Raw genomic sequence first — 19892 nt, 5'->3', positions numbered from 1 at the left:
TCATAGAGGTGATAAATAGAAAGTTAGATCGATGTCAGATGCCTACATGATACATAAATGGATGATAGATAGATAGATAGATAGATAGATGATAGATAGATAGATAGAGATAGACAGATGGTAGATGATGATAATAGATAGATGATAGATAGATAGATATAGATAGATAGATAGATAGATAGATAGACAGATGGTAGATGATGATGATGATAGATAGATAGATAGATTGATTGATAGATGATAGATAGATAGATAGATGATAGACAGATGATAGACAGATGATGATAGATGATAGATAGAGATAGATAGATAGATAGATAGATAGATAGATAGATAGATAGATAGATAGATAGAAATGCATAAATAATATGTGGTTGCATAGTTGGTAGGTGGGAGAGTAGGTGGATGGACAGATGAATGAGTATAGGTGGATAGACAGATGGATGGATGAACACACAAACAGACAAATGGGCAAATAGTAACTGTGGAATATGCTTGCAACATTAGCAAAATCCCAAAGGATGTGGAGAATGCTCATGTCCCGATCTATCATGTCTTTCATTTCTGAGCCAGTGACTCCATAGGGAAACATCAGTTTACCTAAGGCCCCAACACACTTTCTATGTTGGGAATGTTACTATTGATCAATATCTTAGACTTTATTCTCTATACAAAGGATTCTGATGTTTACATGTTTAAAATTCGCACACTCCAATGTCAAAGCCACCCCAGAGATCCAGTCACAGAACTATGACATCTTTTTTTAAAGTACTTCGCAGCACTGAGTGTTGGCCCTTACCTGAAGGTGGATCCATTCTGTATTTATTCTCTTGACACCAACCAACTGGTCGAAGTCTGTAATCCAAGTAAAACAACCACTGGTCATAGGATTCAGTGTCCTCCAATCCCACATAGCGAAGGCGTAATCTTCCTCCAACATTTTCAATCACACTAACTATCCAGTACTGAAAAGGGTTCTGAGAATCCTGAAGTTCTATTAAGGAATCAACTGTAATGAGGTCTATAGGGCCTTTCCCTCGCAGAGGCTGTTTAAACAGAAGCAAAACTCCTTATTTTAAACTTTATTTTAAGGTTCTCATGGAAACAGATGACAGCAGAAGATAATATTTTTTTCACACCATCATCCAAGCTATTGCCAAACAGTCTGGCATTTCCCTCCACCCCCATACTCTGCACAGCCATCACCCCGCCCCCTCCCTTTCTTCCCTCACACACATCCACATATACTAATGGCATTCTAACAACAAAATCACAAGTAAATAGAAAATAACAGTTTATACTTGGTTCTTATCAAACAAATCATCCTCTCCTATAAAATTACATTTGTTAGAAATTAGTATGTTTCTAAGTAGAATGACACTCAGATTTGCCTAGAGCTGGAAAACATGTGGTAACAAAAGTATTTCTCAAATTGACTGATGTGTCTAATACAGGGCTATAAATTTAATCCATGACATCCTAAGACATGGTGTCTATAAGCCAAGACCCTCCTGTACACAGTGTACATAAATGAACTGCAGCTGTGTATAGATGACATGTTCATGTTCACTTACATTCAACTTGTGTATATTCATGTGCATATGCAAGCTCCTTTGTGTGTGGGTGGGTGTGTACATGGTACATGCGTACATGTCTAAATACATACATGAAGACCAGATGACAATCTCAGGTGCTCCTTGGGCATCATCCCCCTTCCTGAGGGGAATAAAGCCCCTCACTGGCCTGGCCCTTCTTGATTAAGCTAGGTTGGCTAGCCAGTGAGGCTCAGGGATCACCTGCCTCAACCTCCCCAGGGCTGAGAGTATAAGCAAAGGCTTTTTAAATATTTGATTCTAATTAGTTAAGTTACCGATTAACCTGGTAATTGGTTTGGAAAACATCCAAGTACTGCCACTTCTAAGTAATCTTCTAGACACATGTTGACATGTGAAGAGTGTTTGTTAGCCAGCTTCTCAGGCAAATATGTTTAATGATTAACACAGTAAAGCAACTTGCCCCTTTGAAAGGCTGTATAATCATCATTTTGATTTGTTAACCCAACAATAAACATAGTAGCTATTAAGATAAATACATCAGGCAAAAATCATCACAAAAGACTTGTGAACTATATATCAAGTTAAAATAATAATAATAATAATAATAATAACAATATACAATCCATATCTTATTCCCAGTCATTCACTAAATGCTCCCCTTTTCTGGGGTACCTTTAAGACAGATTTGGTCATTTAATAACTATTTATGACACAATACCTTTGTCTTCCCAGTCAATTATATAATATAATTATTCATGTACCATTATAACAGTTTCAAATTAACCATCAAGATTTCAGATAAAACAATTTTTTCTTCAGCGCCTTAACCTTAACTACATTTAACAACTACATTTAAATACAGTCAGACATTTCTCCTCGTTTGTAAGGGGAGAAACAAATTCAATTTTTAGCTAACACACGTGTGTTGAAATCATGGAGTTATACATCCGAAATGGAACATTTAATGGTGCTACTTATCAGTGTGCTCCATGAGCCTACTTTAAGCACATAGCCATGCTTAGTCAAAAATTATCTTATAAGATTTATTTACATTCACTAACATAAGAAAAAGGCTTAAGGATAATGGGGAGACATCCTAACACGTAATTCTAAAATGCACCCACACAGAGCAAACTTCCCATTTATTAATTATAGCACAAGAAAACATTAGCCAGTGCCATTAAAACCCATCATCCACGTAATTCAGTACAGACAGGAAGTTAGGCTTTGTGAATGTGAACATTTATGTGTACACATGTATGGGCAGAAGGATATATGCAAAGGTGCCGTTAGGTCTGAAATCACAGGACCAGACACTTCAGAGCTATAAGAGATGAGTAATAGGAATACATACACCTTCCAGAAGGTTGGCAGGTGCCGTCCTAGAACCAGTCAGATCACGTATAAGGAATTCTGTCCAGTCTGTATACTTCTCTTTGATTGCTGTTAAGACAAAGGAAAAGAAAACAAAGCAAAACACTTTATCACATCGGAAAGTATCAAACAAGTAAGAAATCAGTGCAGTGCTCTGCATGTTGGTATTACTTCAACTTCAATATTGAAATAGCATTTTTAAGAGTACTGAAATTAGGGCCACAAATCTGTCAACAAGTAGAGACTTCCCCTCTACCATGCACCTGGGCATCTAAGAGATTAAAGAATCTGTGGTCCTCTTTGAGATGCCATCGTATCTCGGTTAGAATGGTGAAGATCAAAAAAAATGACAGCAATGCTGGCCAGGATGTGGGGAAAGGGGAACAAACATTCACTGCTGGTGGAGTGCAAACTAGTGCAGTCACTGTGGAAGTCAGTGCAGAGGTTCCTCAAAATGCTAGATCCAGTCATACAATGATCTCTACTAGTACCTGTTGGCACTTGTACACATAGACACACATACAGAGAGACACACATACACATAAATAACAGATAAAGTAAATCTTGATTTTTTTGTAGTTATAAAAAGTCTTCATAGAACTATCATCAGAAAGGGACTCACTAGAACATCAGCTTTCTCCACCACAAACAAATCTCAGTCAACATTTGCCCAGTGCCCATGAAGAATCAAGTTCCAAAGAAAACCATCATCTAAGATGCTCCAGCAAACAAGGGTGGAAAGTACAGTTTTATATTCCACAGTAATGTCCTAGCCCCTGCTCCTTTTCCCTTCTTTTATGTCTTCCCCACACATACCATATAGAATACCATTTTCCTTATTTTACATAGGCATACTCATGTGGAAATACATATACTAATATATGGAGTAAAAATTCTGTTCATGCTGGGTGTGGTGGTACATAGCTTTAATCCCAGCATTCAGGAAGCAGAGATAGGTGGATCTCTGTGGGATTGAGACCAGCCTGGTCTACATAGGGAGTTGCAGGTCAGCTGAGGCTACAGGGAGACCCTCTCTCAAAAAGACAAAAAAAAAACTGTGTTCATGTGCTCTCTTCCATCAGTAGCAATTACAATAATCATTTTTCAATGGTATAGGATTTTAAAGAATTTTCCCCCACTCACTCACAGTTCTGAGGGACTAAATCCAGAGCCTGGCATGTACTAGGCATGTGCTCCATCACAAAGCTACAACCACAGGCAAGTAGACTTTTTATAAAATTAGTCCTCTGCACGGCTAAAGTAACTGAGACCAGAGGCAAAGACAACATGGTAAATTAATTAAAACTTGCATGCAGCTTGCGTTTTACACACAAGACCTTCCATTCACTTTATTGTCTTGATGCTCTTCACAAGGCTAATCTCGACTACTAACCCTTCCCCACATTCATAGAAAAAAAATAGGGGCAGAGCTGGAGAGATGGCTCAGTGGTTGGGAGCACTGGCTGCTCTTGCAGAGGGCATAGGTTCGGTTCCCAGCACCCACATGGCAGCTAACAACCATCTGTAACTCCAGTTCCAGGGGATCTGACGCCCTCTTCTGACCTTCGTGTGCATCGCACCACACAGGTGCACTTATGTACATACAGGCGAAACACTCATATGCATGAAATAAAAATAATAAAGAATATTGTTTTAACTAGGGGAAAGGGGCTGGAGAGATGGCTCAGCGGTTAAGAACAATGACTGTTCTTGCAGAAGACCCAGGTTTGAATCCCAACACCCACAGGGCTGCTAACAACTGTCCCTAATGCCAGTTCCAGGGGATCCGACAGCCTCTTCTGTCCTCTGCGGGCATTGCACCACACGGGTGCACTTACCTACATGCAGGCAATACATCCATACACATAAAATAAAAATAATAAATAATTTTTTTTTAAATAGGGGCAAACCCAGCCTCAGACTTCCAAGTATTTAGATGCCAGTTTTTCAGGGTATCTTTCCACTATAATCTATTGACTCTGCAAAGATTTTACAAATAGATAGAATGACGACCAAAATTTTAGGCATGTTGGAGATGGCATGGACACAACTGTTTATCCAAAAATTTCAAGTTTAGACAAAATATACAACCATACCCAAGAAATATGCATTTTATAGCACATTACAACAACACCAGGAAAGTAACAAAGGGCTCTGTGCTTCACAGAATTTATGTCTACACCCACCACGAGGGGATCCAGAGGGCTCCGTGCTTCACAGAATTTATGTCTACACCCACCACGAGGGGATCCAGAGGGCTCCGTGCTTCACAGAATTTATGTCTACACCCACCATGAGGGGATCCAGAGGGCTCCGTGCTTCACAGAATTTATGTCAACACCCACCATGAGGGGATCCAGAGGGCTCCGTGCTTCACAGAATTTATGTCAACACCCACCATGAGGGGATCCAGAGGGCTCCGTGCTTCAAAGAATTTATGTCTACACCCACCATGAGGGGATCCAGAGGGCTCTGTGCTTCACAGAATTTATGTCTACACCCACCATGAGGGGATCCCTTTTCCCCTCAAAGGTTGTTTCTAAGAAGCACACAATCCAAGCCAGATTTTAAGTTAAAAATTTTAAAGTATTCAAACACACTATGAAGAAGCAGAAATTTAAACAATCAAACAGGCTAGCAAGGGGGCCGTGGAGTTGGCGCTGACATTTACATATCTCCAGCCCTGGACTCCAGAAGTCTTCTTATTTTCCCTTACCACATTTCTGTACAACACTCACAAGTGATCTATTAGGTACCCAGGAATGTCTAGATAAATTGCTCCCAACTAAAATTTGTATCGGTAAGGTTGTGAAAATATGCCAAATGTTTTCAGTTAAAAATAGAGATGAAACAATTCTCAGAAATCATGGACATTTTAAAAGAGCAACATTTCTGTCAACATCTACTTCTCCAAACTCTAAATTTTCAAACATATGACAAACCTATCATAATAAACATTGCTGTAGATGGTCATAAATCTTGAGGAAAAACCCCAGAGGTTGTTTTCTGGCTGCCACAGACATGTACACATATGTGCACCTGCACACATGTGAATATACCCACACAGAAAATAAGTAGATAGATGATATATGATAGAAGATAGATAGATAGATAGATAGATAGATAGATAGATAGATAGATAGATAGATAGATAGATAGATGATAGATGGATAGATGATAGATGGATAGATGATGATAGATTAGATAGATAGATAGATGATAGATAGATGATAGATAGATGATAGCTAGATAGACAGACAGACAGATAGATAGGCACTGCCAGAAAACAAAACTAAGTACAAAAGGTTTATAATGCCTACTCTATTGGAAACTTTTTAACAAAATTTCCAATTTGGATATATTTCATTACAGCTCAAGTTGCCTGGGAATTTCTTAGCGTTCCTTGCAATGGAAGCTGACTGGCATTGCCTCCTGTGTCTACCTAAGCTTCTAACTAGAATGGTTAATGCCTTAAATGCTTACAAAATAACACATCTCATCTCCCTTCAAGACTCGGAATCAAGAGAGTGTGGATGTAAGAACAGGCTCATATGAATGTCAATCAAATCTCTGCCCATAATGTTTCTTTCCAACGGAAGCACTGACCATTCCACACGTTAAATCTACCTCAGAAAGTCTACCACCTGCTCTGCACCCATCTACAGCACACAAGTGTTCTCTAAGGGCAGGAGAGAAATGGAAGGTTCTGTAATTTCAGAGGGAGGAAATTTTACCCAGAACTTGTCAATCATTACCCCATGTTTCAATGCACAGAAAGTCCTAGAGAAGTATGCACTCCAGAGCTTTCATATTTTAATTTTTTCTTTCTATTTAGTGAGTGTACATGTGTGTGTTTGTGTGTGTTCAGGTCCACATCTGCATGAGTGTGTTGTGGCCAGTGGTGAGCCTCGAGTGTCTCCTCAGTGGCCATTTATTGAGACAGTGTCTCTCACTGGTCTAGAATTCACCAATTAGGTGAGGCTGGCTGTTTCTGTCTCTGGGATTACAAACACTTGCCACCACATGTGGCCTTTTGGGAATTAGAATTTATGTCTTCATTCCCATGTCACAAGTACTATATGGACTGAACCATCTCCCCTGCCTCAATGAAGATCTTTTTAAAACCTTTCTCCAGAATATTTTTGAAAGTTCTGTTCAACTATAGTATGAAAACACAAGACTCTTTTTAAAACTCCAAGTTAAATATTTCCCAAATGTGTCATTTGGGAAGGAGCCCTCATCATGACCATGAAGCTCAGACAGGGAAAAAACACTTTGTGAAGATGTTGAGAGATGATCCCAAATCCTGCAATAGCTTCCTTAGGATTGGAAAGCTATAAAAAAGAGTATCAGGCAGGAGATTACCAACATTTTTCAGAACTGGGAGAAACACCTCTACATCAAGCGAATGTCAATGCTGAGTTCAACGATGTGTTGTCTTTCAAGGGCATTTTCTTCTACAAACACTAGTGTATGGGCACAGCTGTCCATTTACGCAAATGGGGACAATGAGAGTTGGAGTTATGTGTCACATGGACCCCCCAATGGAGGCACATCCTCCTCAACTCCTTCCCAAGTAGGCTGTGGAATAGACAATACCCTGCCTTTCTGCTCACTGGAGGAGGAAGAAAGGTCATTTTCATTACAATGCCCCTAGGCAGCACAGGAAAGGTTTGGATCTTCTGTTGTGTTGTTTTCTCTGAGCAATTTTCTCAGCTCACTTTTCCCAGACTCTTCTTGGAAGGTACCTTGTGAGCTGTAATTTCAGTTTGCGATAGTTTTTCTTTGGTGCCTGGAATTCTTTCTGTGTATGTGCCATTTTTAAAACCTCTCATCAAGGCAATCTGAGGTTTTCCCTCTCCTGCTCCCTGAGTCCTCTCTCATTCTGAGGCCTAGTTTTCCTCTCCATCTTTGTCTACAGTAGTAAAGGTTTTCCTGGGACATCCGCAATTCTTGTTCTGAATTTGAGACAACAGAAAACCCAAAGGACAGGCCTGGGTTCTGGAGCAGAGGCCTGTAGTAACTCAGGGTGGGCATCAGGTGTCATCTGTGAAGTTTACTACTAGCCTCAGGGGTCCCCAGACAATTCCAAGAGTGTCTTTAGATATTAGCCTGAAGGATAAACACCTAATCGCTAGTCTTTGTTTTTGTCAATGTGGCAAAAATATGTCTGAAAATATGATAACTACAGGCATCTCATTAAACCCTGAGGGTGTCAGTCCCCATGGGAGCCCCATGCACTGGCATCCAAAGCCACAAGCCTCCAGAGATTCCAAGTTGCCCCTCAACTGTTGCCCCCAAATGTGAGTGGGCTGCAGCAGTCCTTGTAATAATTTGAATCACCTAGCTTCCATCAGCTTTCCATTTCAATATTTGTGTTGTCAGTCTATGAATTCTTTAAATCCCTTTATCATTATTGTAAGGGGGTCTTTGGAGAGGAAAGAGATAAACAACAGGGGTCAAGTCACTGAAACTCCTTGATCACAAAAAGAACTGGACCTTTACAATAAGTAATTAAGTATCAGCTTCTGATATGTCAGAAAAAGATTTTTAAGCACTGACTTAGCTAAAGGAAAGAGAAGACGGGGCTGGAGAGATGGCTCTGTGGTTAAGAACACTGACTGTTCTTGCAGAAGACCCAGGTTCGAATCCCAGCACCCACATGGAAGCTAACAACTGTCCGTAACTCCAGTCCCAGGGGATCCGACAGCCTCTTCTGTTCTCCGGGGGCATTGCACAACACGGGTGCACTAACCTACAGGCAGGCATAACACTCATACACATAAAAAATAATAAATAAAATATTTTTAAAAAGAGACGGCACAGATGCTGAATTTTAAGTGGAAGTATTATAAGATGAAGACAACTGAGATTTGTCCCATTATAACTTCTGAAGGAGAATCTGCATTAATTTCTCATGCTGGGCTCAAGTTAAGTTGTTCCTACAAATAGAGGACAGCCCATAAAATGATTCAACAGAATTGAAACTCCACTACGTGCAAAACAGACAACAGTATTATATACTGTGGGTGGTAAAATTTATAAATAAAAATATTCTTAGTTGGGCCTCGTAACAGAGGCATGTATCCCCAGCTACTCTGGAGACTGAGGCAGGAAGATCAAAAGTTCAAGTCCTACCTGGTTTACAGGGTGAGATCAAGACCAGCTGGAACAAGTAAGATCCTTTCTCAAGGCCTGTATGTATAGCTCAGTGATACAGCCTTGTCTAGCAAAGCTTAGTGTCCTCTGTGACTTGGTTGCTTTCCATTCTTCTTTTCTGCCTATCTGGATGTTTAAAGCCTTCTCAATCTGGGGCTGGAATCGGAGATGGCTCAGGGGTTAAGAACACAAGGTTGTTCTTGCAGAAGACCCAGGTTCGAATCTAAGAACCCACATGGCAAACAACTGTCCATAACTCCAGTCCCAGGGGATCCGACAGCTTCTTCTGACTTCCACGGGCATTGCATGTGCACTTACCTACATACACTACATGCAGGCAATACAGGCATACACATAAAATAAAAATAATAAATAAATAAAAATTTTTTGAAAACCTCAATCTAAATTGAGCTCCAGCAGGGCTCACTAGGCACACCCTCCTCCATTTGCATAAAAGCAATGCATAACTCCCCAGCCACCTCTCAGCACCTCATCCAGCCCTTCCTTAATGGTCCACCCCGATCTATGACACATGGCACCCCCGCCCACAGTTCCCAGCTCTTACCCTTCACAGATTTGATAGTCACAGTTCATAGTCATGAGTTTGCATTCATCTGTCCAGTCTCCAGCCTGTCAACTGCAAGCAGCTATTGACATTCACAGCCCCTGTGTTCACAGTTACCTACCTAAGCCTTAGAACAGCCAGCATATCATGGGTATTCATTACATTTATTAGAGTTTAGTTGCAGGAAGGACTGTCATGTTAGATGGCTTTACAATGTGTATCTTTTCAATTAATCTTCTGATAAAACCTCAAGGAATTCAAATTAAGGGCCTGTGCTACCACCATAAGCAGTAAGCATCACCAGACCTTTTGTCAATACAACTCAACTCAAAACCACAGGACAAGCTTTTATGAGTACTCTGTTATTTCTTTTTGCTTTGTAATTTACATGGAGAAGATTATCATTTATAATTTTAATTTTGGCCCACATAATATAGAAAACCAGAAAACAGAGATTGTTCTAGTAACTAATTTAGTACTTGTTTAATCTGTAAACTAGAGACAGACATTCTTCTCTTGTGTGAAAAGTGATTACCATATTATTCTATTAGGAAGCAATGACTCTTCACTTCAAACAACAGAAACAGCAAGAGATAAAAGCAGCACAGGTTGTACTCAACAGCACCTGTGCCCAAGGGACCAAGGGCATTCTCTGCTGACGTGCCAACCAAGCTCTTAGCACTAACAATTTACAATAAAGCATAAAGACAAACTGTTTATAGCATCCTGAAAGTATAACCCATGTCCCTCTGCAGCATATCTACAAGACAAACAGCCTCTAAAACAATTAGAAGAAATTTAGCTCCTTATCACCGTTAAGTGGTTAGACATCATTTCCTCTAATAAATACAGAATTTCTCTCATTCTTGCACATTTTCTGCAGTCCTTCTCTAGCTGTCACTATCTCACTTTTACAGACATTCCTGTCACTGCTTTAAACATTGTCCTGCTTTTACAGAATACCCCTCAGAAGAGTCAGCTCTTTTCCCCCTTATACTAGGAAGAGTTTCCTGTTATTAATTCCCTGGGCAGAGAGAATGTCAAGCCTGAATTGACTTATCACATAAGTCCAGGGCTCTAGGTTCAATAGAAAAGACACCTGCTAGTTAAAAAATATTATTCTCCTCGGTCTCTTTCTTTTTCATAGTTGGCTTACTTCTTTCTACAAAGTCACTTCCTTTGCTAGGGCAAAAAGACCTCCATTCAAATCTTTTCCAGCGTTCTCCTTAGATACATGTCTTTTTAAAATATTTTATTTATTATTGTTATTTTAGGTGTATGAGTGTATTGCTTGCATGTCTGTAAGTGCACCCGTGTCATACAAAGCCCTCAGAGGTCAGAAGAGGGTGTCAAATCCCTTGGAATTGGAGTCATAGATGATTGTTATCTGCCATGTGGGTGCTGGGAATCGAACCAGGGTCCTCTGTAAGAGCAGCCAGTGCTCTTAACCACTCACGGAGTCATCTCTCCAGCACTGATATATGTCTTGAAAATAAAGAGGCAGGCTTGCACAAAATGTGGACTTTGTATTTCTCTGATGGAATGAACCAGTCTCTTCTTAACAGTTGTCAAGTTACTGTTTGTGACAGTTAATTTTACATGTCCACTTGATGGTGTCACAGGGTCCAGACGTATGGTCAAATATGATTCTGGCTGTTTTGTGAGTGAGCTTCATCTACTCATTCAGAAGGCCTGAATAAATCAAAATTAACTAGCGCTGGAAAGTTACTGCTGTGCAAGCAAAAGGATCGAAGTTGAGCACGAGCACCTCCAGCACCCAGGTTATATAGCAGCAAGCATCTCTAATCCCGGCACTAGACACAAAGGGGTGGTGGACACAGTTGATGTTAGAATCTCACTAGAGAGCCAGTTTAGCCAGTTAGTGAGCTCTAGGTTCAGTGACAGACCAAGCTGCAGAAAATAAAGTGGAAAGTGACAAAGGAAAATACTCTGTCAACCTCTGGCCTCCGCACATGCACAAACACATCAATACACCTGCACACAAACATGTACACGCAAGTATACACCACCTACACACATGCATAGATACATAAGTAGATGGCTGATAGATGATAGAGAAAAGAGAGATACTGACTTTCCCCGGCAAAAGACAATTTCCTAGAAGGCCTTGGGACTTCATCTGCAGCATGGGCTCTTCCAGGTTCCCCAGAAGACAGACCTGAGTCTCAAACTGTCATTGGATTTATTATCTGCCAAGCTCCATAATCTTGTGGGGGGGGAGGGGTATACGTACGTCTTATTGGTTCTATTTCTCTGGACAACTCTGATTATCACCATCTTATCTCTAAAAATTCAGTGGACAAAAAAGAAAGGAACAAACGCACCAAGTCCTGCCATCGGTACCTTCAAGGACACCTACAAAGAAGCTTAAGGCCAGCTTGTGCCCATGGAGAAAGCCATCTGACACAGGAAATGGCAGGTGCCTGATACCACCACCTGAGTTGGAATGGATGTTCCATCCCATACCAGCTGAGTGACATTAGAAAAGCCATCCAGCTATAAAATCACATTGGTAACAGTATTAACCTGGTAGAGCTATAGGAGTCCTGAATGTGATCACCGGCAGAACTAGGGGCTTTGTGCTCAGTGAGGAAGGGAGGGAAGGAGGGAAGGAGGAAGGGAGAGAGGGAGGGAGGGAGGGAGGGGAGGGAAGAGAGGATGGAAGGAAGGAAAACAAAGAAAGTAAAAGAAGGAAAAAAGAAGGGAGGGAGGGAGGGAGGGGGGGAGGGAACAAGAAGAAGGCAGATGGCCAGGAGATGGGGAGGGGAGGAAGAGGAGGGGACGTGTTACTAAGCTGCAATAGGGAAACAAGCCGATTTTAAAAACCAATCAAAGAGATGGTAACTAAGCCGTTACATTTTTTAATTGCAAAACTAAAGCCAAATAATTACCAAAGAACATACCATCGCTTCAAATGAGAACGAGCGATGGAGTTCAATAGTGAGCTAGTTATAAGTGTGTTCATTTGCTTGAGGACTACAAGCACAGTCAACACATCCAAGACTATGACCTTGGTCAAGAGGTCAGTTTGAAGAGCTGAGGATGTTGCTCACTTAATAGAATGATGCCTTCATGACTGCATGCACAAAGCCCTGGATTTGATCCCCAGCACCACAGCAGTACTGGTGCACACCAGTAATCCTAGCACTTGAGAGGTGGAGACAAGAGGATGAGGAGTTCAAGGTCACCCTTGGCTACATAATGAGTTTGGGGCCAGCCTGTGGTACATGAGACCCTACCTCAAAAAACAACAAAAAAAAAGTAACAAACGAAAAAATAAAACAACAATAAATTTTAAAAAATTCACCTTGTGTATTTGTGAATTATGTTTACACAACATTTCTGAACACCCCCTACACACACACACACACACACACACACACACACACACACCAATATTCACCCTATACCTATATGTCTACCCTTACCAAGATGGCTCTCAATTCAGCCCGAAGGCAAGCTCCACTCTGACTGAGGTTTGCAGGTGTGGTCTTGAGTTAGCTGTGCTTCTGTTTTCTGTTTATCACTCAATCCAGCGGCCAGAGCCCTTTACTCACAATGAACTTTGCATTTTCTTTTAACCAGTGATGGATAGATCTTTTTTCTTTCAGAAAATAACTAGGATTCTGAACAATCTGGAGAGACTGATTATCTCACTGATACTGTAATAGTGTCTTTAAGATGCTCTCCTCCAAACAAAGCACCATGATTGCTTATTCAGCCTTTGTTCAGTCAGTAATCCAAACCATGATGCACTCTCTCATGTCCATACCACCCTCCAAAGAAAACACTTGGGAATTAAGATTCATCCTGTACATACGACTCTAACCCCACCTCAAATTCTCCATCTCTTGAGCTCTTATGTTTGAACTTGTAGGACTCTTTTTAAACCAAAAATCTAAGTGCTAGGTCAATTCTCTAATCCCAGACAGACCCATTTCTAAAAACTGTTTGACTGGTTATTATATCCAAGTTTAAAGTAAATGTTATTAACCTGCCATCAGTGACAGGCTTTGTGGAGTTCAGGAGTCCATAAAATTGAATACAAGGTCTCTCTCTCTCTCTCTCTCTCTCTCTCTCTCTCTCTCTCTCTCTGTGTGTGTGTGTGTGTGTGTGTGTGTGTGTGTGTGTGTGTATACTGTGCAATCTCTTCTTTTTCTGGGAGACAAGTTTCCCTCTTGGATAGCACCAGGCATCAGGCTTTTCCTTCTCTGTGTATAAGATTCCTGGGGAAACTCCAATTTCCTGAGGACTATTTAGGTGGCACTTCCCATAGGCTGGTGGCTTGGACGTACTAAAGAGGAGGAAAAAGGAAAAAGCAAGCCGAGTACCAGCATTAGCTCCCTTATCTGCTTTCAGATGCACCCACATGTGAGCAAACAAGGTCAGCCTCCTGTAACCACAGCTGCAAACTGTCCTTAACCTCCATGCTCCCCACCCCGCCATGTTGGACTGTACCTCCTCAAACCGTGAGCCAAAATCAACCCTTCCTCACACGTTGCTTTGCTAGATGTTTGGTCATAACAATGAGAAAAGTAACTAATACAGCTTGCAAGAGTGACAGGAAGTATATGTGGGTGCATAATAAACATATAGAGCCTTGAGCCCTGTGTGGAGCCAAGGATATCCTTGAACTTCTGATTCTTCCACCAACACTCCTTGAGTGGGCTTGGGTTAGAATCCAGGGCTTTGTGCACATCAGACCAGCACTTCACTGACTGGGCTACATCCCCAGCCCTGAGCTCTAGCTCTATATCTCTTCTCAATAAGTAAACAGGAAACTTCAAACAAGTAAATCCCTAAAGTTTTGCCCTTTGTGACCCCTAAAACAAACAAAAATGCTGCAATAGCGTATTACAAAATATTCCAATGAAACTTTTGCAAAAGCACTAGACTATATAAAATAATATGCTGCTCTGGTGCTGTTCCTAATTCGTTCTGAGTGTTGACTATTTCTGCGTCCTTTATTACATTCACAGAATTCACCTGGATCACTGCATGTGGCAGTTCTAGAAAAAGCCAGCTGTAATCAGAGCCTGGACATATTCTCTGATGTTTCTTCTATCAATTACATGAGATATAATTATGTTTGTAAAAATGAGGTTTTACTACTAACAATTATTTTAAAGCAATGAAACGTAACAGATACTAACTTACGGTTTTCTTCCTGTTAGCACCAAGACCATGCAACATCGGATTTATAGTCGTTTAACAAAACAAACTATTCTATCAGCTTTGGAAGCAGTAATTCATCAACTTATGTGGAGCAAACAGTTCATGCCAGACCAATCGAGAGGAATAAATTTCCTACTCATTTTGCAATGTGATTCCTTCAGCCAAGGGAGGAAGGGGCAATCTGAGATTTAAAAAGTAGAGACAAAAACTGGGGAATTGTAGCCTGATAGAACACAAGTCCCTACTTAGACATTTATTCTACAAACAATACAGCGTTCACTTACCCAAGACTCATAAGCTCTCTGCAACTCACTAAGCCCAGAGATGGTTACAGTTGAGATCAGCTTCTCAAGGTAAGCACTACTGACATCTGGGGTCAGATAATTCGTTGTTGTGGGAGAAAAGCTGTTCTGCATGTTGGTGTTTAACAGTATCCTGGAACTCTATCCACTAATGCCAGGAATACTTCTGTTATTCAGTAATGACAGAAAAACTTGTCTCCAGACACTTTCAAAAGTAACAAGATGGAAAAATCTTTCCCAGTTGCACGGTGTAGACAGAGCACCTTATGGTAAACAACTTTGAATCTATATATTAACTCAGTCATCTGACTGGTCTTCAACCAAATACCACAAGTTAACTCAAGCCTTAGAAATGCCTTGTTTCTTCGTGGCTGTGACAAAACACTCTAAGCACTACCAACTTGGGGAGGAAAAGGTTTATTCAGCTTACATCTCCCAGGTCACAGTTCATCAGGAAGCCCAAGGTGGGAACTTGGGGCAGGAACCTGGAGGCAGGAGCTGGAGCACAGGCCATGGAGGAATACTGCTTACTAGCTTTCTCCCCTGGCTCCTGCTCGGCCTTCTTATGCAACACAGGCCCACCTGCCCAGGGGTGGCACCACCCACAGTGGGCTGGGTCCTCCCACACCACTCATCAAGAAGATGCCCCTCAGACATGGCCACAGGCCAGTCCAATAGAGGAAATTCCCCAATTGAGGCTCCCTCAACCCATGTGTGTCAAGTTGACACTAAAGCTATCCAGCACATGCCTCTCCAGGGCTGAAGCGATGACTCAGTTGTTAAAGGGTTGATGCACAAGTGTGAAGACCTGTGTCAGACTCCTAGCACTCACATTAAAAAGCAATTTTTAATTGTGGTTCATACCTGCGATCCCAGAATTGAGAAGGCAGAGATAGGAGGAACCCTGGGACTTGACAGCCTAGCCAAACAGGTGAGCTCCAGGTTCAGAGTGAAACCCTGTCTCAAAGACTAAGGTGGAGAGCAATTGGTCAAGACACCTGACATGGACCTCTGGCCTTCACACACAGATACACTCGTTCATCCTTACACCCTGACACACGCATGTACATGCAGGTACATACACCACACACAAAATTCTCTAACTAGTATACATCCAAGGCTAGAGAATACATACCAGTGAAACAAGACACAAAGGCTGGTGAACTGTCAGGAGCTCAGTACCACCACAAGATGACATTTGCGCATCCTATGCCCATCGTTAGAGCACTTCACTCCAAGGCACACATTCATCTCTGACTCAAGAGAACATTATCCTAGACCCCAAGCAGTGAAAGAATGAGAAAGCGATGAAGGCCATTAACTAAATATTATTTGATAGGTGAGGCATTTAAATAAGGTAGCGAGTCCATTCTCAATCTTCAACAATGAAGAAAAGTCGTGAAAGACGGATGGAAGGACAGAACTTAGGGATCACAGGCATGTGACTTTGGGAAGGTCTGTCATAACTTTTTTCTTCCCTGAATGGATCTTTTCTAGAATCTTCATTTTTTTCTCCATTTTTACCTGTTAGGCTATTGTATGCTGTGTGTGGGTTTATTGGTGTCACAATCCATGCACAGAGGTCAAAAGACATCTTTGTGGAGTCGATTCTCTCCTTCAACCTGTATGTGGGTTCCAGGGATTGAACTCAGATTGTCAGGCTTGTGTGGTAAGGGCTTTGCCCACCAAGCCATATACCAGGCCCCTAGAATTCTCTTTTACTAAGTAACCTTAGTTAAGAGCAAGTGGCTACATACTTCATAAATACATACTAGTTCTAAGGAAAAACAATTAAAAGCTAGATCAATAAAGGAGTTTTGTGAAAAAGGTCACCTTTTTCCTATGGGTAGGGGAACAGTACTTAAGTACAAATAGAAAAATTCTCATTACGCAACCTGTATAATTGCACACAGGATGAATCTCTTCCTCCCAGTCTATCAAATGCACAAATTACTATGAACACAATTGCCATCTTGGAACTCAACAGAATTAATCAGGAGCTGAACAGTAGTAGTGCCTATTTCCTCATGATTCATCTTCTCTCGTGACATTCTGTTGAGATCTACTTTGCAAACTAACAGATTCCTCCATTGATGGAAACTCGTTATTTTCCTATCTGCAATCTGCCTGGCTAAGAATACAAAGAGATCCTTAAATGAGAACATGGCTAATAAATCCATCGCATCATCTATTGTCATCCAAGAGCAACTAATCCACTTGGGTTTATCTTGACTGACTCGTAGCTCTACCAGCAGTCACTCAACTACACAGAGCAATAAATGATCTCCCTGGAAGCTGCTGTCATTAATCACCACCCTTCAGTTAAAGTCAATACCCTGCTCACATCATGTTGACAAAAAGAAGAATTTGGTAATAAGAAATGGCATTGCTTTATCTAGGCTGAAGATATATAAATTACAATCAGATCATGCAGATAAAATACATGAGCTAAATCTATCTACGTAACCACACTTGTCACAGCACATTTTAATGCCTCTTTTTTGAAAACAGGGATTTATTTCAGTGTTGCAGTGAGAGGACAGTTGAAGAAAAAGCCTAGAATGCTGGTACTTAGAAAGATCACTTATAACTCATTCAAATTATTCCCCTTCACTGCAGAAATTAATAGCTAAAATCTTGTCCTGTCCCTGGCCTAGGATGTTAAAAAGTTACTTACAAAAATCAGACTGTCCTTAAGGCATAAGCACATTGCACAGTTTCCTTCAGGGTATACAGTAACAACATAAATGGGGTTCTGGAAGGCTGGTGTCACAGCTATTCCAATGGTCCACCTACTCCTAGAGGACCTCAGACCATCATCTACTACATATAACTAAGGACATAAATAAAGACCTCATCATCTACCAGACATAAATAAAGGCCGCGGAGCAGCACAGAGGTGTCTGAGACTAATGTGAGGTCGGCTAGCAAAGGAAAGTTGAATTGAAAATCCAAAATCTAGACCTCACATTCTAGAAATAGCCTCCTGTTTAATCACTTCTGGGGCTTTAGTTATACATTCTTACATAGGTGCCCACCAATAATTATCAAATTACTGGACTTGAAGTGCTCTGGGTCACTTGAACTGCTCTGGGTCACCTCTCTTTGGTTTGATGGTTTCCTTTGTAGCTGGTGGCAGTCTTCATAAAAGTGTTGGTGTATGAAAATGCCATTACCGACCCTCCCAGAACAGAAAGTTATAAAACTGGAGTTATTTTTCCCTCTAGTTAATCACAAAGCCCAGAAATTGAAATTTTAATCACATGCCAGGTAAACACACTATATAAACTATTTTCACGAGCAAGAGAAAACTGGGCAGACAGTTACTGAAATTGGAGGATGCGCCCATGTTTGGCTACATTGGGTGTTGGAACAAGTGATCATGAAGTTTCCACCCATCTCTGAAGAATAAAACTACATAATATACTGAATTCTGATTCCAAATAGGCTAGTTGTCCTGAAAGGACTGTCCTCAGAGCAGCTGCTCTCCACCGCCCTGGGCCAAGTCCGGTACAACCCATACATCTGCTGAGTCACAAAGAAAGGGAATTTTAAAATACAGTGAGCTCACCCTGCAGATGGCACACGGTAACAACACAGAAGGAGCGTTAATATCCACTGTTAACTAAATAAATTAAGCAACGCAGAGACACAAGACCGATCCAGTTCTTTCTACTGTTTGACGGTATCGTACAAATTCCAGAACCAGGAGCACAACAAGATCCTTCCCTCCTCATATCAATTTCTAACGTAAAATGTCTTTATGAGAAAGAACATCATTATAGAATTGGATAATTGTGCCCAAATGTGAATCTTCTCAGCAGCTGTTTCTGAAAAGTGAGTGTGAAGGGAAAGGGGGAAGAAATGTTTCATTTTTACAGTGTTTATCTACTATGTTCATTTTTATTACTTTTTTCATAAGAAAAATGAAAAACTGGGGCTGGAGAGATGGCTCTGTCAGTAAAGCACCCACTGTGCATGCAGCGACACCTGAGTTCAAATCCCCAGCACGCACACAAATAGCCAGGTATGGCAGCATGCATCTGCAACTGCAGCCCTGGCAGGGGTTGAGACAGGCAGATCACTGGAGCTCACTGGTCAGTCAGCACTGCCATAATTCCAGGTTCAGTGTCATAAAAATTAAGGAGCAGTCACTGAGAACAACACTTAGTGCTGACTTCAGGCCACCATACCTAAGCACAAATACATGCACATGCATATATACACACACACACATGAAAATAATGGGAAATTGATCTGAGCACTATTTGAACTATTAGTTTGAAATATGCATGCATGCATAAACCTTTAATGAAAACCTAATGTACAATCACTGACTGTTAAGTTTTAGTCTACCTTTCCAAACTACTATTTATCTGCAACAGAAAAAGAAAGGGGTAAGTCTTAAATGGGAGGCACTGTGATCATCATCCTGGTAGCAAAATGCGTTGTGCTCTTTATCATTTACAGAAAAAGTCACAAGGCATTTCATGATTGGTGATGAAGGACAGTGATGAAGGACCAGGCAACCACGCAAACAAAACCCAAGATCCTCCCAAGGATGAGCAAGCACCACCTGTAGGATTTCATAAGAATATGAGATCTCTCAGATTTGGATCACAATCTCAGTGTGAGATGATTGTCACAGCCTTTCCTGACATGGCTATTTGAAAAGGCAACAGAGGGCAGAAAGGAACAGACCCAATTGGAAGGAAGGAAGGAAGGAAGGAAGGAAGGAAG

The 19892-nt window shown here is 41.1% G+C and overlaps 1 protein-coding gene across 3 annotated transcripts in view; it reads right to left on the bottom strand.

Moving 5' to 3' along the window:
* Nucleotides 1–19892, bottom strand: part of Sfmbt2 (Scm like with four mbt domains 2) — a 229799-nt gene that overhangs the window by 117540 nt on the left and 92367 nt on the right. For all 3 annotated transcript variants that reach the window (XM_017796107.2, XM_029559693.1, XM_029559692.1), the window contains exons 5-6: nt 2911–2999; nt 800–1046 (exon numbers count right to left, since the gene is read on the bottom strand). In XM_017796107.2, coding sequence (XP_017651596.1) covers nt 800–1046; nt 2911–2999 — 336 coding nt within the window. The remainder of the gene's footprint in view (nt 1–799; nt 1047–2910; nt 3000–19892) is intronic.

The sequence above is a fragment of the Nannospalax galili genome, unplaced genomic scaffold (assembly GCF_000622305.1).
Source record: "Nannospalax galili isolate Female #2095 unplaced genomic scaffold, S.galili_v1.0 scaffold209, whole genome shotgun sequence".
NCBI classification, from domain to species: Eukaryota; Metazoa; Chordata; class Mammalia; order Rodentia; family Spalacidae; genus Nannospalax; species Nannospalax galili.
This window is presented reverse-complemented; position numbering and strand designations above follow the sequence as displayed.